General features: G+C 44.2%; 3 protein-coding genes and 1 long non-coding RNA gene across 4 annotated transcripts; 2 read left to right on the forward strand and 2 right to left on the reverse strand.

The window, feature by feature from the left end:
• Positions 1-57: 57 nt before the first annotated feature.
• Positions 58-4,916, reverse strand: LOC117854241 (chaperone protein dnaJ GFA2, mitochondrial). The gene is made up of 17 exons (XM_034736542.2): positions 4,712-4,916; positions 4,525-4,608; positions 4,325-4,416; positions 3,876-3,959; positions 3,739-3,777; positions 3,393-3,527; positions 2,847-2,897; positions 2,683-2,770; positions 2,521-2,585; positions 2,369-2,443; positions 1,948-2,020; positions 1,761-1,849; positions 1,590-1,661; positions 1,080-1,136; positions 940-988; positions 579-645; positions 58-491 (listed from the first exon to the last, which is right to left on the reverse strand). The coding sequence occupies exons 1-17, from the start codon at positions 4,827-4,829 to the stop codon at positions 392-394; spliced, it is 1,338 nt and encodes a 445-aa protein (XP_034592433.1). The 5' UTR covers positions 4,830-4,916; the 3' UTR covers positions 58-391.
• A 5,652-nt stretch (positions 4,917-10,568) lies between these two features.
• LOC117852413 (aspartyl protease family protein At5g10770-like) lies at positions 10,569-11,172 on the forward strand. The gene is made up of 2 exons (XM_034734514.2): positions 10,569-10,626; positions 10,739-11,172. Exons 1-2 carry the CDS (start codon positions 10,569-10,571, stop codon positions 11,170-11,172), a joined length of 492 nt encoding a protein of 163 aa, XP_034590405.1.
• A 4,307-nt stretch (positions 11,173-15,479) lies between these two features.
• LOC117852049 (uncharacterized) lies at positions 15,480-16,746 on the reverse strand. Its single transcript, XR_004639728.2, has 2 exons — positions 16,249-16,746; positions 15,480-15,756 (listed from the first exon to the last, which is right to left on the reverse strand). It is a non-coding gene; the product is annotated as an uncharacterized lncRNA (long non-coding RNA).
• Positions 16,747-23,097: 6,351 nt separating this feature from the next.
• LOC140222432 (uncharacterized) lies at positions 23,098-24,091 on the forward strand. Its single transcript, XM_072292984.1, has one exon. It carries the CDS (start codon positions 23,261-23,263, stop codon positions 23,909-23,911), a length of 651 nt encoding a protein of 216 aa, XP_072149085.1. The 5' UTR covers positions 23,098-23,260; the 3' UTR covers positions 23,912-24,091.
• The last annotated feature ends 2,025 nt before the right edge of the window (positions 24,092-26,116 follow it).

Genomic DNA, 26,116 nt, shown 5'->3' on the forward strand with positions numbered 1-26,116 from the left:
AACCACACATGGAGTCTCTCTCCACACAAAGTCTCTCAAGGATCACAAAACCACACATGGAGTCTAATTCGCGAGACGAATCAATTAAACCTCAACAGGAGACATGAGCTTGGTGGGTACCGTGTGTTTTACATATATAGTCACCCTGATCCACAAAATTGTACAAGAGACCCTGCACGTCTTGCTAGCATTACGCACATCGGACAGGGCGGTCTGGTATTATTCCAGCTACAAAATCTCAAACAACGATCTATGTGTTGCGATTGGAATTCTAAGCAACCAACTATATCTTTGCCCCCATGAATTTCAGCCTTTCAGGCAGCAGCCTATTCTACCTCCGCCGTAAGATCAGCTAAGGCGCTAATGAAGTGTGGATGGCAACTAAAATTCGCTATCCTGATGCACTGGCTGCCTTTGCATCCTTCTCGTCTTCGCCTTGCTCTTCCTTGGCAAATTCCTCGATCAGCTCCCGCTGTTTCGGCGTCAAATTCCTGCAGGGAGTGTTATGTCAGACTTACCTGTTGGAGACTAGGAGCACATTGCAAGAGAGTAGTATTTCGTTTTGAGGGGGAACTTACACAGGGATGTTGACATTGAAATGGACGTATTGATCACCGTAGTATGATGAGTTTCTTGTCTTGATACCTGCAGGATACATAGTATTTAGGTTTATATTAACACGCTAGTTTCAAAAAGCAATGGCACTATTACATTGTCTCAAAGGCAAATTGGCAGTTCACTAAAATGCCAGTTAAATTTTCAATTCTTACTACACATAAGTTAAAAAGATTTGACACTAGTGAGATGATAGTCCAGAATTTATTTATTTATTCATTGTTTAGTTACTTTGCCACAAGAAAAAAAGCATCAAATTACTGTGTTACAACTGTCACTAGATAATACACTGAGAAAACAGAATAAACAATGTACACAATTTACCTTTTCCTCTCAGAACTACCTTCTGACCAGGTTGAGTACCAGGCTTGACCTGTGATAAGATAGTGCGGCCAATGATGATTTCACCGCTTAGTAAACATAAAAAGGGAATAGACCATGAAAGTCAATAGATCTGAACATACCTTTAGAACAACATCTCCACTGAGAGTTGGGACTTGAACTGTCCCTCCCAATATTGCCTATGTAGTATATAAGAGTAATCAAAATCAATATGCTATTAAAATATACTAAGAGAACAGTTGTGCAAGAATATTTATGTATATAGGCATATAGCCTAGCCTATACCCGACTGATTGAGTTAGTAGTAGACAGCTGTTTAATATAGAAGATGCACACGCAAGGTTCTATGTCCCTTGTTGGTGCTAACACAAGGACTCCATCAAGAGCCAGTCTGACCAAAATTAGGAGATATTGTTCTCTGTCCGACTGAGAGTTAACAAATATTTTCTATTTTTCTGTTTTTGGTAGGAGTACATAAACAAGCTGAGATACTGCCTTCAATGAACACAATCTATATATAGTAAATTGTTACACAATCTTAGCACTGTGGAAAGAGGGCTAGCACCATATGAACATTTAATCATATCCGTAGGGTGCACATGAACAAATTGTAGGAACACGCAATAAATTACCTGAGTCACATTCAGGACAGCATCAACATGAATATCACCTCTCTCTCTTCGAAATACAGGATCCTCATGAACCTGGAGAAAAAAAAAAGCCTTGGAAGGTTAACTATCTTCATTCTTTCATCATCAACAGAGCTACTAAATTGTAACTTGATCGGCACTGAAGAGACTGACCTTGAGGGTCACATAAAGATCACCCGGACGGCCATCTGGATCTGCTCCACCTGATCTCATCACCTTTATAGTATCCTCGTCGTCCGAACCTACAACAACAGAATAACATTTACATCTTGCAACACAGAACAAGAGCATCCTAACACCACTGTAACATTACAATGAATGACAATAACTTGAAACCCACCAGGCAGTATATCAAGGCGAACTGATTTCGTTCCGGTCACAACCTTGTTTCCTTTGCATGTCTTGCAGAAATCCTAGAACAACATAAAAGCATAACCACCAGGTTAATCAGAATTCATAAGATAAACTGTATAAAGAAAGACCATAGTGCACAGGGTAACTCAAGTACCTCTCCTCTTTTAAGTAGATAACATGATAGAACTAGCTTTAGGTGCAGTCAGGAAATACATCATTTATTACTAGTAGAATAACTGATGGTGAGGTTGAAAGTAATTCAGGCTTCAGAATCATCAGCCTCATTGAAATATATATGCTGAGGTTGTACTATAATGATTCATAGGAGGCCTGATACCATAACTGTACTACGCTGAATTTTTTTGCAGTTGCAGTTGGTATCTATCATTAAAAAGGAAAAATCCTACCTTCACAGTCTTCCCAGAACCACCACATTTTGTGCATGTTGATTGCATCCTGAAGGGTCCAGTTTGCATGAACATCTGTTAACAATACATAAATAAGCGCACTAGTTGAATTGAATGGATAAAAATATAAGCTTGCTGGAGGAAGAACTAACAAATCCTGTTCCCCTGCAAGTTACACATGTTTCAGGTTTGGTTCCAGGAGGCACACCAGCTCCACCTGGAAAAAGAAGTGGTCAGAAAAAAACAGATTTCAGAAGGCATATACCATAAAACCATAAAAAAGGTAGTCATGAGATAAAACTGCATCTACGTACTGCAGGTTTCACATATTACAGAAGTTTGGAAGTTGATCGTTTTGGTGCACCCTTGAACTGCTTCCATAAATGTCAATTCAAGCTCAACCTGTAAAATGGGATTAATGGAACTGCAATTCACAGAGTACAATTGGATGTGCAATGAAAATGAGTATAGAAATTACCTTAACATCACGTCCTCCAAATTCCCTATCCCTGAAAATGTTCCTAAAGAACTTCATACCAAACAAAAAAAAAGAATTAGTTTTCACAGATTTAAAAGAGGAATAAAGTACATGTACCAACGAAAAGTCATCCGTTCTGAAGCTATGAAACAAAGTAATGGAGACAAGAAATAAAAGTATAATAACCAAGTAGCCAACACAGAAGTATGTGCTAAATAACTAAATGAAAGAAACTAATAGTTATTTCCCAAATAAAAGTCGTATATAAATCAAATCATCCAGTATTGATGCCAGATAAGTTATGGTAGAATAAAATTTAGCATGCATAAGATAAGAAGACAAAATCACAATGCCTGGTGAACACAAATTTTGTGCTTAGACCAAAGAAGTTCATGAAATAATATCGCAAAATGAAATAAGCTTCAACAGAAGACAGTTTTCTTCTGTACATTCGATGACATATTATAATAAGTTGAAAGGAAGCAAAGCAACAATTGAAACATGAAAGCTAGCTATGATGAATAAGTTTATAAAGGGATGGCATACATCATTCATTCCACCGCCGCCGCCACCACCACCACCACTAAAAATATCCTCAAATGGATTTCCAAAACCACCCTCAAACGGGTTGCCAGTTCCGCCTCCAGCAGCAGAAGCTTTCTCATATTGATCAGCACCAACCTGTAGGCAAGGAGAGGTCAATTCTGATTTCGTGCTTGAGACTGCAGGTAACCTTACTCTAAAAGGTTGCTACGGTGACTCTTTGTACAGCGCAGATAATAGAACAATAAGTTATAAACATTTGACTGCTAACAAATCATCAAAATATTTGTGATAAGAACGAGAAGTAGAAATGAAAACATATATCATCAAAGACAATTTGAACCATTACCTGATCATAGAATGATCTTTTTTGCTCATCCTTCAAAGTCTACATTGAAGATGAATAGGTATTCATCAGAATCCACAGAAGTCGCAACCCTTTAAGTTAGGTAAAAAAACATACCACAGTAAACGGACATCAAGTACCTCATAAGCTCGTTGAACCTCTTGAAACTTCCGTTCCGCATCCGCATCACCTTTATTCGTGTCTGGATGAAGCTTCTTTGCAAGCTTTTGGGAGAAAAGAGACAGAAAAAAAGCAGGCATGGTAAGGTCAGTTGCAGAATGGAGAATATAATAACAGCATGCATTATCCTTAGAACACCATAGACATGCGGTCAATCGACATAACAAAAATGCTGACCAGAGACCAACAAAATTGTTGCTAAATTGGGTGAATGCTGCTGTGCTATCTAAACACGACAGTGCTAATGTCAAACATTTTCACACATTAAGATTTTTGTACTTGGAACCATGAACATCTACCAAATATCCTTGCAAATTAATTTACACCCTGAGCATGCAGTATCTATATCCATCAATGATCACAGACAGTTCTCTCAAAATGTCAGGTTCAACAGGCATCGAGATCATACCCCATAATAGGCCTTTTTTATCTCGGCCTGGCTCGCATTCTTGCTGACACCGAGCACATCGTAGTAGTCCCTTGCAGCCACCGGCCTGGTCCCTGCACCATCACTCCACCGTCAGCCCCACTCCCGAGTAGCCGAGATCACTAATCCTCCGAAATATAACGAGAGAAACAGCAAAGCTTCCCCTATCATTCGCCACTCACCGTGGAAGAACCTGTGGGCAGAGCTCGGCGACGAGAAGGGGGAACTCCGAGAGGGCGCCGCGCGAGCCGCATCGCTCCATATCCCTGCAGGGGGGCGGGAGCAGCTGAGATCACGGGGCGGCGAAGCCAGGCCCGAGGAATCGGGAGAATCCGAGAGACCTAGTGGGAGGGGGGAAGCGAGGCTCACCTCTGTGCGCGCGGGGGAAGTAGGAGGCGGTGGCGGCGGCGGAGGAGGAGGAGGACGCGGAGGAGAGGGAGCGTCGGGCGAGCAGGAGCGCGAGGCGTGCGCCGGCGGGGAGCCGCATGGCGGTGGCGGTGGTGGCGGCGGCGGCGGGTGGACGTCGTCGCGTGGCCTCGCCGGCGCCGCGCGTGTGCGTGCGGGTTAAGGAGAGGGGAGGGAGAGACTGCGAGCACCGAACGTTCTGGAAGGCGCTCCGCTGCTTCTCGGGGAGGGTCTCGAGATGGGCCGTTGGGCCTCCTGTGATGGCCACCAAATCAATGATCAAAGAAGCCCGGCTTTGATCATGTTGCTGCTTCCGCTACACGGGCCCCCAGCTTGAATGTTGGCCTGCAACAACTCAGCCCGGCTTTGCGAAGAAACTCACAAAAGAAAGCCTGGCAACTTTTTTTTTTTTGGCAAGGCAGCAAGGCCTGATTCTATGCGGTCCCGAGGTCCTCCGTCCGTCCATGCTCACGGCCCAAGTGTTGTGTGGCACCAGCGAATCTTCGCAAAGTGTTTGCATATTGTCCTCCGTGAAACGACTTCTCGATTCCGTTCCAAATCATAGGTCGTTTTTTAAGCTCCAATTGTATTGCAAAAAATACAAAGGAGTTTACAGCATTGAAGTGGAAGTCACTCTTTCACATAAGCTTGGCACGCAGGTCAGCCTGAAATTCTTAACTCAATTAGCATTAATAGGCTGACACCACACACATTACATTCCAGCTTATTCTAGATAGACAACACATTGGTCATAGCTAGCATTACTTGATTTCTTAGGTCATGTCAGTTCATTTGCAGCCATCCAGTGGCACCAGCCACATCTTCAGTTTCTCACTGAGATGAACCTCCAAGCCTTCCATCAGCTTCCAGTCAGAGAGAGCCTCTCTGGTCTTAATGCCGCCACTTCCAGCAAGGCGATCGATGCCGGTGCAGATGGTCCAATTCTTGAGCATCGCGAGCATGGGATGCCAGACCAGCTGCAAGCCCCGCCACCAGCTGCCAGACTGAAAGCAAAAATTGTTTGTAAGTTTCCATAAGCTCCACATCGCGGCAGAGCTGAACATATTCAGAACACCATGTTTCTTCTCACATAACCACCATCTAGCTACAGACTCGAAATTAGAGGAAGCCAGGCAAGTTAAATACTTCAGCTACTATAGTCCACATCTGTTTAGCTACCACACAGGCGAAGAACAGATGATGAGTAGATTCTTGTTCACAACAAAAAAGACAATTAAGATCATCGATTTTTTCCCTTCTTGAGACATTATCTCGAGTCAGTAACTTATTATAGGTTGTTTTGGTATTTTTATATTTATAGTTTTTATTATGCATCTAGATATACACTACATAGAGGTGCATAGCAAAAATTATGAACCTAAAATGTAAAAACGACCGGATTCGGACGGAAGGTCTGGCGTGCAGCATGTTCATGCACGTGGATGATGCCGTACGTTGTGATCGTCCCTTGGTTGTCTTTGTTAATTATTACTATTTTATCCTTTCCCTTACTTTGATAGATGAAAAATTTAATTTCTTTACAAAAGGTGGATGCGTCAGGCCAGGGCGCACGCTGCTGCATGTGTATGCGCATGGATACGGTCTTTCAATTGATAACTCCACGCATATAACAATACGATACGGCTACATTTCTTTACCTTTAATGGTGCATATATATTGTCCTCCATAAAAAATATGAATCTAATGGCAAATGCTAGGCAGAAGTAATATGGTTACAATCCTTGCTAGCAGAACTTGGCGTGTATCTTCAAGAACCGCCAGTTCTATGGTGTGATAACTTGGGTGCTAAGTACTTATCAGCTAATCCTATTTTTCATGCAAGAGCCAAGCATATTGAGATAGACTTTCACTTTGTTTGTGAACGTGTAACTAATAAGTAGCTGCAGGTTCAGTTCATACCAATAGGAGACCAATTGGCGGATGGATTTACAAAAGCGCTTCCTGTTTGCAAGCTGGAGAATTTCAGGAACAATCTGAATCTTCAGGTTAGCAGAAGTTTCGATTGAGAGGGGCTGTTAGAAGTAGATAATATTCCATGTAATCCGAGTTCAGGTTTGTTGGGCTCGGTAGCTTAGTTGTTAAGCTATTCAGGAGTTGTAGATATGGTTCGGTTGGTTTAGAGGTTTAGAGATAGAATAGAACTCAAATGTATCCTATAGGATTACGACTGAACCTAATCTACGACTGTTTGCAGATGTAATCTCTTGGAGGCTGTTTTTGCACCTCATGTATTAACATGCACCATGGCAATGCCAGGTTAGCAACCACGTTCCTTCTATCTTACAGAACGCCCACGTGAGCTCGTCGAAGTCCAGCAAAGACAAGCCGGGAAGGGCAACACCGTCACGGACAGTAGCCAGAGGGTAGCAGAGGTAGCAGATTAACATTGTTGCGGCAATGTCGGGAACATTAGGGAAGCAAAGTTCTCTGGTATCGCTGCACTATCCTATGCTCACGAGGAGCAACTACACAACCTGGGCGATCAAGATGAAGGTATTCATGCGTGCACAAGGTGTTTGGGGGCGTTTGGGATGTTGTTGAGCCTACTGACCTGAAAGAGAAGGTTGACCCTATGATGGATTAGACCGCGCTTGCTGCCATCTATCAAGGTATCCCGGAGGAGACTTTGCTGGCAGTGTCTAAGAAGGAAACATCAAAGGAGGCATGGGAGTGCATCAAGACAATGTACCAAGGTGCTCAACGCGTAAAGGATGCTCGTGTCCAAACCCTCAGAGAAGAGCTGGATGGATTGCGGATGAAAAGTACTGATTCAGTTGATGACTTTGCGATGAAAGTAAACTCGATCGTCAGCACGATTCGTGGATGGGGTGACAAAATTGAGGACTCGTATTTGGTAAAGAAAATTCTTAGAGCTGCTACAAACAAGTTTTTGCAGATTGTCGCTTCTATCGAGCAATTTGGTGACTTGAAGACAATGACCGTTGAAGAAGTTTTTGGGAGATTACGAGCGTATGAGGAAAGACCGCGTTGCGGTGATAATGATGATGATGATGCTGAGCATGTGTTGCTCACCAAAGTCCAGTGGAAGGCTATGGAAGAGAAGGATGGTGATGAGCATTTGTTGCTAATAAACTTATTAGAATCATTTGCATGCATGCATGGTTTCCGGCTTGTGTATCTGGTTACAAACTTATTAGAATCATTTGCTGCTTGCATTTGAAAATTATTTGCAATTGTCACCACCAAGTCATTGCCGGATATCGGCCATAAATGTGTTGTATAATAAATGAGTAGCTGCTCAACCGATGAGCTGCATTACTTTCTCTATATGATGCATGCATATACACCCAGGCCAAGCAGCTAAGCTAGTGCTGCAGCTAGAGAACAAAACCTGACCAATCAGCGCCGTCGTCATAGCTAGCCATGACGGCGGACGGTGACGGCAAGACGCGGTGGCCGCCGTGGTGACCGTGCTCATCATCACCGTCATCGTCGTCGCTATCAAGGTGGTGCTCCGCCCCGAATCGCTGAGCCTCTCGGTCGTCGGAGGCGTCGTGTCCTCGACTCCGCAGCCGGCAGCCAATATCGTGCACTTGGGCGTCAAGCTCCGGGCCGAGAACCCTAGCGGCCGCGCCCGGATGTACTTCTTCAACATCACCGCCTACCTCTTCGACAACAAGACGGTGGCGGCGGCGACGGCCGACCCGGAGGAAGACTGCCGCATCCTGTTCACGCCGGACGACGTCGCCGTGGCGCAGCAGATGGCGGTGGTCTCCGTATCGGATGTGCAGGGAAAGGATGACCCTGCTGTCATGGACCACTTCCACTTCGACATGCTGTACACGAAGCGCCAAGTCATCACTGACGTGGCGATGAGGGTGGAGGGCCGCCTGGTCACGGAGGTGAGGTCTGGGATCAACAGGACGAGTCAACTGGTCACCTACTTATGTTGGCCGCTCGTCGTCGGCGGGAGCTAGCTTGGTCGGCGGCGACGAGGTCTCCGGAGCGGGAAGGACGTGCCTTGCAAGGAGAATCTCGGGAGTCAATCCGGTGAATGATTCTCAAGGTCGCGTTTATTCAAGGAACTAAATTGTGCATTCAAAGTGTAGTAGAGAACTAGATATTGGACCTGGCAGCGGCCTGCTTGACGAATAAAATTGTGCTTCATTTGTTGTGTTTCAAATTGGTAGAACTAGATTGGATCTGGCGGCAGCCTGCTTGATGATTCGCAAGTATGTTTTGTATTTCCCTGTATATTCACCTAGCTTGATCTCTGTCGGTGTATGATGGGCATTTATGAACAGATTACGTACTATTGCTTCAAAGACTAAAACTGTATTAGACACTACTTGCGGTAAAAGAGACGCACTTTGGATTGTGACACGGTCTTTGGAATATGACTGTGACCACTAATTTTCACTGCGGAAAACTGACAATGATCATAGTTTGGCCATCCTAATCGAAGTCCATCAACCGATGCTTCTCGACAGGCTAACAATTCTAAGCCTCCCTTCAATTTGGAACAAAGGGTGACCATATGCATTTTGAAGGTCTCCCAATCCTATAAGAAAATTTTATACTCTCCTTGAGAACAAAAGTATTGCACTATACTAGTTCAAAAAAGAAAAATACATCTCTTGCCAACGCATTTCGTCCGTAGGGGAAACTGGTGTGGTGTCGCCTCCCTAGCCTCTCACACCTGCTCCCTCCTTCCCTCCATCTTCCCGCCAATGGAGCTCACCGGCGGAAGCCTACTCGAACGCAATGAAGGTGGCGGCGGGCATCGTCGTCATCTTTTCCTATCGGAGTCCCTAGTTCCCCACCTCCCTTTTCCTCTTGGCGTTGTGGCGGCTGTGCCGCCATCCCTAGGCTGGCAATGCTTGGATCTTGCACTACATGCCTTATTTCGGTGCCCCCGGTCCATTTGGGCACTCCCTGCTTGTGGATCCAATCGAGGGCCCATCAGAGATCGGACCAGAACAACCCACATCACCGAACATGAGCTTCACTTGGGCTACTGCTTCTCCATCAGCTCGGCGATTAGATGTCCTTCTACACTTTGCGAGGCACTGCCATTGCTCCATATCGGTCTGTGATAGTCCATGGAACGAGCACTATGTGGTCGTAATAGGAGCTCTAAGTTGATAAAATGAACTAGAATGTCATTCTACGCAAATAATTTGGAAGGAGAAACAAACTGTCGTAATTAATCAGCTGACCCAGAAAACTCTATTGGGTACCCACTTGAATCCCTCCCTATTCATGATGTTGTATCCAAGACTACCACATCATAAAAATATCATTAAGTTAATATAGTACTATTATATTAATGCCACATCTGTAAAAAAAATCATGTGTGTGGTATGTAATCACACTACCATTGGAACTATCCTAAGCGACCTACTATTCTGGGTGGTATTTCGAATTGTGTGTGGACTTGCTTTCGTGCTTCAGATCTGCCTGTGTGCTCGTGGCCTATACATACCTGGAAACCATGGGGATATTGAAGCATGATCGAGTCCCATATAAACCCTATCCAACATAGGCCGCAAATAGAGCAAGATCTATACTTGAGATAGTCATATATGGCGGTTGCTTTGGCTTTATTGATACTTGTGCTCTTGCCCTGTTCTTCTCAAACTGTCCTTATTGCAGCAACAGCTGGGGAACACGAGTACACACGCTCGTGGTAATCAGCTCGCTGAAACCGAAAGCTTCCTGCTCCGGACACAGGGGTACGCATCCATCTCTTTTCTCTTGGCCTAATAATTAACAATTTTCCAATCCCTAATGGAAATGATGTTAGCGTACGTGCAGTGTCTACACCACAAAACCGCACATGGGCACCGCTGAGCCTCTCGCATGGCTCGTGTTCGTCGTCGTCGTCACGCTGCCGCGTCAATCCGTCCATGGCCGAGCTGAGGAACACGAGTACATGCTCGTGGTAATCAGCTCGCTGAAACCGAAACCTTCCTACCCCGACGGGTTGTCGACGCTGGGCACCTACAGCTCCGACGTGCTACCGCGTCCTCCTCCGCGACGTCGCCGTCGGCGGGCGGCGGCTCAACGTCCCCGCGGCGGCGTTCGCCGCCGGCGCGGTGGTGGACTCCCGCACGGTGATCACCCGCCTCCCGCCGACGGCGTACCGGGTGCTGAGCAGGATGGGCATGTACCGCCCGGCGCCGCCCAAGGGGAGCCTGGACACCTGCTACGACTTCACCGGCGTCTTCGTCATGAGGCTGCCGAGGGTGGCGCTGGTGTTCGACCGGAACGCCGTCGTGGAGCTCGACCCCTCGGGGATCCTGTTCAACGACTGCCTCGCCTTCGCGCCCAGCAGCGGCGACCCCGTGCCGGGCGTCATCGGCAACGTGCAGCAGAGGACCATCGAGGTGCTCTACGACGTCGGCGGTGGGGCCGTCGGGTTCCACCAGGGCGCGTGCTGAGTGCAGGCTACCGGCGGCCGGCCCGCTACTACCAATTTAGCATTTGGCTTTTTTCAGGATGTATTTGTGTGTACTACTAGCAGTTGGCGTCCTCTCCTGCGCAGCGCCGCCGCCTTTTTTTTTTTTTTTGGAAACACGAGAGAGAGTTTCCTTGCTGGTTATATATTATAGAAATTAAAAAAAATAGATGAAGTGTTACAAATCCAAATCAAGAAAACAAAAGAACAGAAGAAGATCAAAAATATTATAATGTCTGATCTAACCATGAAGACGTGCTGCTGTTTCCAGTCCTCTTTTACTCTAAGGATAACCTGAGTAAAATAAATTGATTTAAAATGAAATAAAGAGTCTTGAACGGAAGGAGTGATCCCTTTGAAGATCCAATCATTTCTAGCCATTCAAATACTCCAACACATGATAATTATGATTTCCATTAAGAATTGAACCTGCAGCTAAATTCTGAAGCTATTTAGAATTTCATATGGTTTATCAGACAAATTAGGAAACATGCCTATATGAATCCAACATTCCTGAGCAAAAGAACATCTAAGTAGGAGGTGGAATAAAGTTTTCTCTCCACCATGCTGACAGAGTACACATTCATAGGAAGGTAAGATCATATGTTTCCTTCTAAGAACGTTTCTTGTGCTGAGTCTGTCTTTGAGGACTAGCCGGAAAAATACTTTATGCTTATTCTGACAACGTGATTTCCAGAGCCATTTAAAGACCTGATGTACCTGTCTATGACCCGTGAGATGACGATAAGCTTTTGATGATGAATAATATGGGCTGCCTAAATGTATGTCCATATATCTGGTTCAGATCCTCCAAACTGGTAGCCAGATGCATCAGTTGATCAAGTGCCTGAGTTGAAAGAGGAAGATGGAACAATTGCTGAACATCTACTATTTCTTGGGCTTTCTGAATTGAAATTTCTTGCTTTTTGGTGAAGGAGAGGAGTTGGGGGTATGCCTGAGCTGGCACTCGATCTTTCCACAGATCATTCCAAAGAGAGCATGTGCATCCATCATTAACTGAAACCGTTGCAAGTCCTTTATATTTATTCAAAAGCTTCAGAACATCTTTCCACCAGAAAGAGCCCTTCCTTACATGACTTGGCAGTTTTCCATTAGAGTAATATTTCTCCCATAATAGATGCACCTAAGGAATATCTGCTCTGTTAAAGAACTTATGTAAGAATTTGAGTATTAAGGCTTCATTTGTGTTTTGAGATTCAGAACTCCCAAACCCATCCCCCTTCTTTCTTTGGAAGGCAGACCATTTCCCAGGCTGCTTTAGGTGATTTTCTATTATTAATGTCTAAACCTCTCCAAAAGCAATGCTTCCTATATTTGTCAATCTGCTTATACACTATGAAATATAGGTAGAGCAGTGAAAATTGAATTAGTTAACTGAAGGCGGACGAGCCTTGCAAGCCCACCAGCCGAGCTGGGTGCCGCCGTCGGCTTTCCGCATGATTCGCCGCGTTGAAGCATTGCTGGAGAAGGCCGACGCTGCCCCGAGCTTCGCCTCACCAGGCCGCACACCCGCCGCCTCTTCTTGTCGTCATACCGCCGTTGGAGCGCCGCCAACCACTGAAGCCCGGGCCGAGTACCGCCGCCGGGCTTGGCAGCTCGATTCGACGCATCGAGGTACCACCGGAGCCGGCCAACACCACCAGGAGCATCACAATGTCAAGCAGTGTGCTTTTCACCGGCCGTCATCATCGATTCGCCGCCGCACGACCTCGTTCCCATGAAGGTTGAGCCAATCACCGTCTTCCACCGCGGCTGAGCCTAATTCCGGCCACTACCGTCGTCCTCCGCCGCCGGTGAGCACATCCAAAATCTCCCCTCGACCTCCCTTATCTACCTTGCCGCTTCCCCTCGCCATAGCCGGCCGGAGCGCCGCCTATTTTGGCTGGCCGAGCCACCATTCGTCATGGGAGCAAGCTCCTAGAGCTTTTCAAGTTAGCCCCTATGCTTTTGCATGTAGACCCTCGAGCTAATCTGTAATATCTGGTCGATTCTTTGTTCTTGGCAGATTTATAGAATGACCCTTAAACCTTTTAGATCCTTTCAACCTAACCCAAGCTGAGATCTTTTATGGATCTAACCCTGAGTTCCAACCTATTCGCGAGCACTGTTCAATGTGTCTCGGGAATCTTCCTTGCTAGCACCTATCGTCTATGGTCAATCACGATTAGATCCTTAATCCTTGTTTAACCAATAGAATTCATGTTTTACCTCCGTTTAACCTGGTTCTTGTTGCGTTAGATTCATGTCAACTTAAATCACGTATTAGAAGCAGTGTTGATCATATTCTCTATTTTATAATTTATTCAAAATATTAATGTGATTAAGTACTTATACACTTGCTTTCCTAATAAAATCTAATTAGAGTTAACCCCGTGTTTTCACATTAAATGTTAATTTGATTAATGTTTATTTAAATAACTCCTCCAATTAAAAGCTAATTAGAGATATACCTTGGCTTTCCATAAATTAAACTCAATTTGATTAATGTGTATTCAATTTGTTTTATCAATAAAAGCTACATAGGTTATATCTCGAATTTTCATGATTAAATGTTAATTTGGCTAAAATGAATATAAATGATATTTAATTATATTTGGTTAGTTCAACCCGAATCATAAAGTTCTACGCTTAGATGCTTTTACATACTTCTTTTAAAATCAAATGTTTAATTTGCTTAAATTGTTCTTAAATATTTAGAAATAAAATTAGACTAAGCTTTACATTGTCTTTTCATATGTAAATACCAACTAAGGATATTTTCTGAAATATCTTTACAATGTTTTTCTCGGCTAAAATAAATGAAACATGTAGCTCTTGTCTTTTCTTTTACAATCCAAACCGCTCGATAGCTTTGTCTTTTCAACCATAGCGCCGTTTCTAGTCTTTCTTGCAGCCTTGCGTTCCTAGAATCGAGCCCTATCCTTTCGTATGCTGTTTTAAAGCTTGTCTTTTGATTGGTGTACTGTTCTTAGTTGTGATTGTTTGTTTGCTCTGTATACTTGTGCCCGATGATTGCTTCGAGTAGAAAGATCGCTATTCGAAAGATTTAAAGGTTAAGAGTTTCAAGAGAGTAAGAGCTGAAGAGCACTAAGAGTAACTTTTCTTTGAAGAAAGGCAAGTGTCCCTAACCACCCTTCTGTCTATACTTATTTATAATACCATGATAATGTTAATTGGAATATGGATTGACCACTCAGGAAAACAGTACAACCACAAGAACTATATGATTCTGGTCTTAGCTAATTAATTAGAGACTCTAATTTGGGATAATCTTACCGAAAGGGCAAGAGGGGAGGCGTTGATGGGGTATAGCCCGACCCTCAGGCTGATCTGCTTTATGGTAGCTTCGCAGTTTTGAGAGAGGTTTATGCTCTGCTTCAACCTGAAACCTTAGCGGGTTGCCACTTATTAGGGAAATCTTTGTAAAGTTCTCGCAGCGTCCCTATGCAGTGACATCTCGGTAGTGTGATGAGTACCTGATCAGCACAGTATGGTTGGGTCTAAAGTTTTTCAGAACTTTTACGCGACTTGTGGGTAAAGATGTACAACCTCTGCAGAGTGTAAAACTGATATATCAGCCGTGCTCACGGTCAAGAGTGGCTTGGATCCTCACATGATTAATAAACTTGAGATGGATCTAAAATCATTTATTTTGGTTATTTCATGTGGCCTTGCTGAGTACCAACCATACTTGCTTACTGCTGCTCAGAAGAAGAAGGTGTGTGAAGTTTTCTGAAGATGATGTTGAGTTCTAGGCGTACGCAACCCGCAACCCCCAGTCGATTGCCTGTGAAGTTTGGAGCCTTCATTTCCAGGATTAAGCTGTATATCTCTGATAGGCTCGTAAGTCATTATTTATATTCCTTTACGTGATACTGTTACTATTATTCACTAATGATGTCACTATATGTATGAAACTAGATTCTGACATACATATAGGTAGCACTTGGTTTTGTTTTAAAACCGGGTGTGACATACCCCCTCCCAACCACTGATAACACATCCCTGGCTAAATTAAGCCAACTGAAGACAACCGCAAAACTTCTTATAAATACGGACCACTTCCCTACATGCCCAAATCACCTCCACATTCAACTTGGTCAGGTAAGTAGCCATACCGGTAATATTTCGGCCAGAATTCACTTCTATCCTCAAATTCCAGTTAAAATCTGTCCATATTCCAAAATTTTCGCCCAAAAACCGGCATGCCGGCCCTACCTCTCTATTCCACAAGGGTGCATGAACACTGTATGATACACAAATTATACATTCCATGAACTAGTTATCCATTTCTAAATTGATTAAAATAGAAATACAAACACGGTGTTTGTTTGAAAAAAGTTGAATATTTATGAAACCAATATTGAAAAAAATAGACTGAGCTGCTGGTGGAATCTATCTAACCCAGGGAATGAAGCAAAGGACAATTACTTTATTCGACATGCATGCTGCTGGTTCATATGCTTCTCTCAAGGCCAGAGATGTAAATATTTCGATTTGGGCATTAGTGACGGTCCATCTCTAGATGTGACTTTCACATAATTCTCTGTAAAAATGACAAATTACAACCTTATGAAATATTTTCACAAGTCCAAAGCGATTATTTTTGTCAGAATTTATACGTGGGTGTAGAATAAACAGCTACACCTAAAATATATACAATAGCACTTACACGTTTATTTATTGATGGCTGAATGAAGTATATACGAAATAGATAAGCATACTCCTCCTTTAATTTATACATAACTTATACATATAAATTATACATATAAATTTGACGCATAACTTTGTACTAACAATTTTTTATGGGATAATTTTTCAACACAACTTCTCTAAAGGATAACTTCATTCTTTATTTTAGAAAGTTATAAATTACACGCACGATTTATACACACAAATATTTTTCTAACAACAATTTACGTGATAAATTTTGTAACAACAATTTACGCAGGATAGAACCGCATGCAATTAAGCATCGGTACCAAGTTTCTGACGGCAGGTGTGGTCGCATGCATGCGCTCGGGATGGAGGAACTAACCGCATGCATGGTTCGCTGTGCCTGTTGTCGTCATCTTGGGGATCAACGACGACGGAGCCTGGCACTGGCACCACCGTACCGGCAAACGGCTGGAGAACGAGGGCTGGCACGGCGGACCAGAAAGAAACACGAACAAGCCAAGCCTCGGGCCGCGCCCATGATCCCTGCAAGAACAATCGCCACCGAGCCCAATGAACTACGTACTGTTTTTTTCTCTTCTTGATCCAAAGGCCGCCCCAACCCGGCCAGCCCGCTTGCAGATCATGCACCGGCTAAGCCTTTGTTGGTGGATCCAAGTGATGATGATATATAAAAGAAAGAAAAAAGATGCACACAAATAATTAAAAAGACCAAGGGCCCAAGGCATCGTGTCGTCCATGATGACTTGGAGCTTCCCCTGTCCACTGTAATCAGTGCACACCATGTGCGCACATCCACCTTTGCTAAAGAAAAGGATTAGACAAAGACCAAGGCAAGAATCTAATTAATTAATTAATATGTGATACCCCTCCATTTCAAATTGCACGTCCTTTTAGTTTTTTAGATTATAGATATTATTTATGACATATAATTTGGAACGGAGGGAGTACTATAATTTATGACATATAATTTGTATTCTAGTGGATAGTTTCTTCAAAATAAATTTTATCCAATCCCCTCTCACTACTGAAAAATTGAGCATTCGTCCTGAGGCTAATGTGGGTATTAGTATCGAGCCTAACGGATAGTTCCCGAGATGGCCCACATGATCCCCTTTAGTACCGGGTGGAGGCTCCACCCGGTACTAAAGCTCCCATTCGCCCCCTCTTTCTCTCACAGACCCCGCTGCTTCTTATCCTCTCTCTCCTGTCCGTCTTCTTATCCTCACACTTCCTCTCTCTCTCTCTCCCGTCTATCTGCTTCTCTATCTCTCTCGATCTCCTTTCTCTCACCCTCGCACTCTCTCTTCCTCTACCTTCCCTCCCTTCCTCCCTCCGCTCGCCCCTCACCGACAATGAGGAGCAGCGGCGAGGTGAGGCGGCGGCGGGCAGGTGGGAGCTGGTGGAGAGGGCGGCGGGGCCGGGCGAAGGTGGCGGCGGGGGCCGGGTGAGGCGGGGGCCGGGCGGAGGCGGAGGCGGGGGCCGGGCGGAGGTGGAGGCGGCGAGGTCGGGCGGCGGCAGGCGGCAGGAGCGTGGGCGGGCGGGCGGAAGCTGGCGGAGGGGGCGGCGGGGCTGGGCAGAGGCGAAGGCAGAGGTGGGGCCGGGCGGAGGCAGAGGGGGCGGCGGAGGGGTGGAGGGGAAGCGGGGCATAGGCGGAGGTGGGACGGAGGGTGGAGGACGGTGGGGGCGGGGTCGGGCGGCGGGAGTCGGAGGGGCTGGGCAGAGGTAAGCGGAGGGCGGTTGGAGCCGTGGAAGGCTGGGGTCGGCGGTGGGGTGGGGGCGGCGGGGGCTGGCGGCAGGGCAGGGCCGGCGGTGGATTTCTTTATTTTTATTTTTTAATAGACCTTTAGTACCGGTTATTTCAACTGGTACTAAAGGTCCCCCTTTAGTACCGAACTATCAGTACCGGTTGCGAAACTGGTACTAAATGGGGGTTCCCAGTCGGTACTAATGACGCATTCCCCAGTAGTGTCTCTTCCGTCTCATCCCTTCCTTGGTTATCGTGCTGAGCTGCCATTCTCAATGGAGTGGGGGTTTCATGAGATAGTTTCTAAGACTATGGCATCATCTAAACTAATTGGACGTACTCAGATGAAATGAAACTATGTAGTTCTCGATGTCAATTTTACCATGTACTCAGATGAAATGAAACTATGTAGTTCTCGATGTCAATTTTACCATGTACTCAGATGAAATGAAACTATGTAGTTCTCGATGTCAATTTTACCATGTTTCATAGGATCTGTTTAGCATAGCTCCACCTTCGAGATCCATGTTAGGTCTGTACTCTGTAATCTAAAATAAAATGATTTAAATATTTGTGTTTAGTCTAAATTATAAACAAAATATTTTAACTAAATGTTCCTGATAGACCTGCAGCTCTAAATCTAATACCTAGCTCTAAGTGATCCAAGTTTTTTCCCGTAACTCTGCCGAATAGGGTTATAGTCTTAGGAACAACGTATACCAAGTTTTATCCAAACGAAATCCATATCTTCTCTCTTCTTATAAATACTTTATCATGTCATTATATTTGATGAGGCGACATGCCATTTAACAAGAATAACCACGATAATGACCTAATAAAAAAAAAGACAAAAAGGCCGAGGCCCAACGCATCGTGTCCCTTACTTGGAGCTTTCCCAACCCTTTTATAATCAAATTGCACATCATGTGCGCGCATCCACCTTTGCTAAGATAAAGAATAGACAAAGACCAAGGCAAGAACCTAACAATTGTTATCACATCTCAAAAAGCAAAAGCGATCGAATACGTTGCATGCACATGCAGCGGCATCATATATTATGTGCACCACAAAGGGCCCTACTCATCCTATCCAGGCAGGTATGCTTTGCTGTCCTTGCATTGGATCTTTTCCTTCGTAATGCATGCACCTTTAGCTCCGAATTCCTCAAAGGGAGAGGAAAGAATAAAGAAGGACCGACGCCGCAATGAGATCAAACAATCACATAGAAATGAAAAAAAACAAAAAGACGAAAAGGACCAACAATCGTATCATGTGTGCATGATTATTTACTCGAAAAAAATGTGCGTGATTATTGCACATACACTCTTAAGGAACCATGTTGAGTTGTGCTACACATGTGGTTCAACATGTTAGTGACGAGAGATACATGCATATTGACTTGTCGAAATGGTTAGAGCTTTTTTGGACATATAGTTGCTTTACTCAAATTGGTTATACATTGTTAATTTATTGGGGATACCGTAAGATCCTCATATAACTAAGCATAGTGGATTCATTAGGTTCCTCGTAGTAGAAGCATTCCACCCGGATTTGAATCCTAGACTTAACACTTCTGCTCATTATAGGAATAAATGATGCTATTTTTTAAGTGGAAGGTAGCATGCCTATCGGCAGCAAAGGCTGCTTCTATGGCAACTTTGACAATCCCAATATCTACTTTCAGTCAGGCCACTGGTCTCACGAAGGTACTCGTAAGGATAGGGCGCGATTGGTTATGTTTATAGGGATGAGTGTATGTGAATGTTTACCTCTATACTATGTTTCATAAAAAAGGTTAAGTATGCAACAAATGAGGCAGATATGGTAGACGATATGCCTCAAATAAAGGATCGCAAGAATACATGCGCAAGGCACAATATGTTATCTTAGTTTTGTTCTATTGCATTTTGAGCGTATAACTGAATAATATGCATGGCTTCTTGCTCTGTGTTGCTCCCTTTTGCCTATAGGACTCAATCTATCAAAACTTCATGCGCACCAATACTAGTTAAAAAGAAGTCTTCATGTCACGAAGTCGTTCGTGGTACACATTCAACAAGCTCCATCCGAGAATGCATGGTTGCATAATAATGCTTGTTAGGTTCATATTCATTTTACCTCACCTACAAGCAAATTTCACTAGTGCCATTGAAGCTAATCTACAAGGCTTGAGATAGTGTATTCTTGGAGTCAACAGAGTGTAGTTCGACCCATGGATCCTGTCGCATGCGGCTAGTAGGTTTAAGTGATAATTGGACTAGTTTATGTGCACGTAATGATACGGTATATGCATGGTGTGGAAGTTGTTCTAAACTCGTGCCCGATTACAACTTAAGTATGTGGTGCATTGAACTTATATTCGAATAATCTCGATCTGATGCATGTGAAAGCAACCAATGTGTTCATGTGTGAATGAGTGTTATATCATATGCTACTTTGTACGTTTAGGGGTGCAAATTAGTAACTCTACTAAGAGTCTCACCACGTCTCTGTAGTCCAACAAATTGTACTAGCTAATCAAAGGTGACAAAAAATGCATCGGGCATGGCAGCCTCTGGCACACAAAATTGTAGTACAAGTGTACAACAGAAAGATATACTCTAATCCTAGAACCAAATCAAAGCAACCATCACGTAAGTTCATATCTGGAAGCACACAAATGATCATAAGATTTAAATTTCTTAAAACAAACACACAGGTCGAACCGAACTAATAATCGTGTCGTCGATTCCTTGTCCATGATGCACTCATGCCAGTTAATTATTTAACTAGCCGCAAAGAACCGGCAGGGGAGCTGGTTCTACGCCGCTCACTTCAGCGGCGGCGGGGAAGAAGCTGACCGGCGCGCATGTCACCTTGATGTCGTACAGCCGCGTCTGCGCGAAGCCGACCTTAAATCTTGCCACCGCGGTGACCGTCACGGCGAAGGCATTGTTGGTCATGTTGCGGGTGAAGGAGCGCACCATTAATGGCTCTCCCTTGAGGGCCGAGAACAGCGTCGCGTTGATCCTGATCTCCTTGAGCTTCGGCTGGAGCAGCGGCCTGGCCACCGCCGCCGAAATGTCGGCCCTGAACGACAGTCCTCCCGCCACCGTGCTGTTGCTCACGTCGATGTAGATGTTGTCGTACTCCACCCGGGCGCGCGTGCTGGTGTTGTTGACGGAGAGGGTCAGGGCAAGCTCCACGCCATCGGCGGTCTTGTGGCTGCTCGCGTCGGCGACGGAGATGAGGATGCGCGCGGGGCTCAGCACGATGAAGAAGACGGTGACGATGATCGCCGCGACGAGGACCGCCATCAGAGCTGCTATGATGTATTGCTTCGCGGTCGGGGCCTTCACGCTCTTCGTCGTCGTCGTCGTCGCAGCCGCCTGAGGCGCCGGAGCTGGAGGTGCCATGCTTAAGCTCGTATTGGTTTGTGCCTTGTGCAGATAATATAATGTATTGGTTTGCATCAAAAATCAAAGTGGCGCGCTGTCTGCCGCTGAACGTTTTTTTAATAGATCGCACGCGCAGGCGTTGCGGGATGTGTGTGTGTGTGAGAGAGTAGTCATGCTACTGACCATGCATGTTTGTATGATTGTTTGAAAACAAGAGTTAGTTAGTGGCATTTTTGTATGAAAAAAGGTCTTTATTAGCAAAAAGATCGATGCTTTGTCCATCAAAGGCAGCACCAATAAAGAAGGACATGATGCACGCATCTCGTACTGATTCTGAACAGCTAGAAGAGTATAGCTGTTATTCGCAAGAGTGCTTAGAACGTTGTGTGTTAAGGACACTGCCAAGAATTGGATCGAGCAAAGGCAAAGCAAAAGGCGGATAGATATGATCTTGCGGTCATGGCGGTCAGATGGTGACAGCGCCATATGGAGTAGTCTTCAGGAAGAAGTTTCCTTCTAGAGATTGGAGAGAAGCTATTCTTGCTAGAATCATCACTCGGTGTGCAGCTTGATTTATTTGCTACTGCGGATCGGGCGGGACGGACATGGCAGATTATGAACTATATTATAGATTTGATAACTGGTACGGAGTGGGTTATGAAGACATATATGGATGGGCGTGTTCTGCGGTGGTGAGTGTAATTTTGCATAACTGGTTCACCTCCTAAAATTTGATTGTTCAGATTGATTTGATCTCTTACCGACTTGTTTTTCAAAAGCCATGCATGTACATACTCCCTTCGTTCCAAACGAGTAACTATATTTTGGAAGTAGGTATCATGGACCACTTTTAAGTTGCTACATGAGAATCCAGCAAAAGGAATCTGTCTAATCCAGTTATTGAGGAAGCAAAGCAAAAAAGAAAAAGAAAAAACGGGAATCAAAGGTGACAAGTTCGATAGTGCTTTACTTTGATTCGACGAACTGCGGAAAAAGATTCGATGAGAAGCACGTGAAATTGGGTATCTATTTAGCTGTAAGGCTGGAACTAAAATGCTTTAAAAAAATTCGGTAGTCGCGGCAAACAAAAAAAAGAGTGCTTTACTTGCTTTATTATTTGACATAGTGGTCCAAACATCTTTCTAAAAAAATTTGGGAAGAGAATTGAAGGTATGGTTCTTCTTTTAAATTAAAGGAAGAGTACTATGCTTATCTATTTCGTATATACTTCACTCAGCCATCAATAAACAAACTTGTAAGTGCTATTGTATATATTTTAGGTGTAGCAGTTTATTCTACACCCACGTATAAATTCTGACAAAAATAATCGCTTTGAACTTGTGAAAATATTTCATAAGGTTGTAATTTGTCATTTTTACAAGAGAATTATGTGAGATGGACCAAATCGAAATATTGTACTACATCTCTGTCCTTGAGAAAAGCATATGAACCAGCTGCATGCATGTCGAATAAAGTAATTGTCCTTTGCTTTATTCCCTGGGTTAGATAGATTCCACCAGGCTGAGTCTATTTTTTTCAATATTGGTTCCATATATATTCAACTTTTTTCAAACAAACACAGTGTTTGTATATATCTCTATTTTAATCAATTTAGAAATGGATAACTAGTTCATGGAATGTATAATTTGTGTATCCTACAGCCTTGTGGAATGGATAAATACCGGAGGTGGTCGGTAGGGCCGGTATGCCGGTTTTCGGGCAAAAATTTTGGAATTTGGACAAATTTTAACTGGAATTTGAGGATACAAGTGAATTCTGGCCGAAATATTACCGGCATGGCTATTTACCTGACACCACCGGTAGGATCGAAATTCACGAAAACCGGCCAAAATCTAGAACCCTATGTATATATAGTTTGTACATGCCCATAATTCAAATACATGCATTTAATTAATGGATAAGTAATTCAAATACAACCTTAATAACTAGTATAAGATGATCATCTACACTCACATGGGTAGGCCATGCAAGAATTATATATGTGGAAATACAAACAATTCTTGCTAGAACAATTCTTGCACATGTGATATCTCATATCTGTATACGTATAAGCCCAGGCCATGTACACAGAGAGATGGGGTTAGCTCGACTTTACATGCCATTTGTCTCTATATAGTAGGTGAACTCAACCTATCAATTGCTTTTATAGTAGGCCACCAAGCAAATCATAAGCCAGGACACGGCGGCCAAAAAAAATTAATCTGACCGCCGGCTGTCGTCGTAAGAGCATGGCAGCGGCCGGAGCAGCAGGTGACGGCGAGAAATCAGGGTTCCGGTGGCTAGACTTGGCAAGGTACGCGGTGGCCGCCGTGGTGACCGTGGTGATCATCGCCGTCGTCGTCCACGCCATCCAGGTGGTGTTCCGCCCCGACTCCCTGACTCTCTCGGTCCTCGGAGGCTCCGTGTCCACGAACTCGTTGCCGCCGGCGACGGACCCTTCCCTGTCCTTCTCCTACACTCTCCGTGCTCGGAACCCCAGCGGCCGCGTCCGCATGTACTACTTCAACATCAACACGTTCCTCTTCAACAGCAGCACGCCGGCGACCACGCCGGAGCCGATGGCCGACTGCTTGGTCTCCTTCCAGCTGCCAGACATGTCGGTGATGCAGATGCGGTTCACGGACAGCCTGATACAGCGGACTGTCCAGAGGAATCCTAATGATATCATGCCGTTCGCCTTCGACGCATTGCACAAAACCGGGGGCAGCATCAAGGACGTAACGATGCTAGTGAACGGCACGCTCGTCACCGAGATCAGGTTCGGGTTCAACACCACCCCTCGGGTCGTCAAATACTACTGCAGGCAGCTCGTAGTCGGCTTGTACGACGTCGCCACGATGAAAACTGATCAGGAGACCAGCTGCACAACGTCGTCGTGATCTCGTCATTTTCCTTCAATTTTTCTGTGTTGAAATTAAGTCGGATTTGATGTAATGTACCACACCTCCCATTCCTTTAGCGTGTGTGTTTTTAATTTTTCAGGTAATTCTGCTTTTTCTACGAGCTGTGTATCATCTGATATCCTGTCTTCTAATATATATATATAACATTAATAAGTACTCGGGTGTGATACGATTTCTGGGTAGTTAACTTGATCGTCCTTAGGCTAAAAACAACATGTCAAGAATAACCGAGAGGGAGAGAAATAGTGAGAATAGAGACACCCACCATCGGGCTTGGAGGATGAGCTCGCCATGGGCGGTGACGGCGGCGTTGATGGCGAGTGTGGGAGGCGGCGGCGCGGCGTAGGTGGCGCTAGGACGGCGGAGCTTCCCGCCGCTTCAGCCCTAGATTGATTGGGTCTAGGGTTTGTTAGGTGGGTTTGGCGGGCACGTTCAACCTCGGCGTGCGTGCCCCCAGCCCACCTCTCTCTTTATAGCGGTGCGCGATGGGGGCCCGCAACCATGAGTTGGTTGTGCACCCCCGAGCAGGGCGCGAGATAGGGTCCGACTCAGTCGTTGGACCAGATCAACTCTAACATTCTCGCCTGATCTCACCTTTTGTTTAAACTTAGATTTAAACTTTAACACTTAACTTGGCACCCATTTCATTACAGATTAGTATGTAGAGCATGCCTCGTCATGATAGTCAGTTATGTACTATTGGATTCAATAGCTGTTTTAAAACAAATTCTTATCCTAGGCCTTTAGTATCCAGGGATCATAGGCTTTCTCGTAAACCCATGCCGGCTAAGTGTTCTCTGAGCACATTAGGCGGTAAGCCTTTTGTGAGTGGATCCGCGAGCATTTCATTTGTTCTTATATGCTCTGGACTAATGGTATGATCATGAATTTTCTCTTTCACAACATAAAACTTGATGTCAATATGTTTGACAGCACCACTTGACTTATTGTTGTGAGCATAAAACACTGCTGGATCATTGTCGCATTACATCTTGAGTGGCTTTTGAATGCTATCTATCACTTTCAACCCGGGTATAAATTTCTTTAGCCATTTGGCCTATCCTGTGGCCTCATAACATACTACAAACTCAGCATACATCGTGGACGATGTAATGACGGTTTGCTTGGAGCTTTTCCATGATATTGCTCCACCTGTGAGAGTGAATACATAACCTGACGTGGACTTTCTATTGTCTACATCTCCCACAAAATTTGAATTTGAGTACCTTTCTATTTCTAGGGAATCAACTCTTCTGTATGTTAACATTAGGCCTTTTGTGCCTTGCGTATAACACAATGCCTTCTTTACCATTCTCTAGTGATCCATTCCTGGATTATCCTGATATCTGCCAAGTATCCCGATCACAAAAGCTAAGTCAGGACGTGTACATACTTGAGCATACATTAAGCTTCCGACAACCAAAGCATAGGGAACAACTTTCATTTGATCGATCTCATATTGGTTCCTAGGACACTGAAATTTCCCAAATCTATCACCCTTGATTATGGGAGCAGGCGTAGGTTTACTCGCATGCATACTATATTTCTTTAGATTTTTTTCCAAGTATGCCTTTTGCGATAATCCTAAAATCCCTTTTCTTCTATCTCAGTGAATTTCAAATTCCTAAAACGAATGAAGCTTCATCGAGATCTTTCATATCAAAATTCGAGGACAAAAACTTCATCTCCAATAGCAGATTAACATCAGTACTAGCGAGTAAGATGTCATCTACATATAGGATGAGAAAAATAAATTTTCTATTCTTGAACTTTGCATAAACGCAATTGTCCTCCTTATTCTTATTAAACCCAAATTTTCTTCTTGTTTCATCAAACTTAAAATACCACTACCTGGAGGCTTGTTTTAATCCGTAAATAGATTTCTTCAGGCGGCATCCCATACATTCTTTTCCTTCCATGACAAAATCTTTGGGTTGTGCAATGTAAACATCTTCATATAAATCTCCATTGAGGAATGCCATCTTTACATCCATATGATGTAATTCCAAGTCATAGCGCGCCACTAAAGCTATTATAATTCTAAAGGAATCCTTACATGAGACTGGAGAAAATATCTCATTATATTCTATTCATTCTCTTTGCGTGAACCCTTTTGCCACAACTCACGCTTTATATCTTTCCACATTCCCTTTGGAGTCACATTTTATTTTGTAGACCCAT

The sequence above is a fragment of the Setaria viridis genome, chromosome 4 (assembly GCF_005286985.2).
Source record: "Setaria viridis chromosome 4, Setaria_viridis_v4.0, whole genome shotgun sequence".
In the NCBI taxonomy this organism is placed as follows: Eukaryota; Viridiplantae; Streptophyta; class Magnoliopsida; order Poales; family Poaceae; genus Setaria; species Setaria viridis.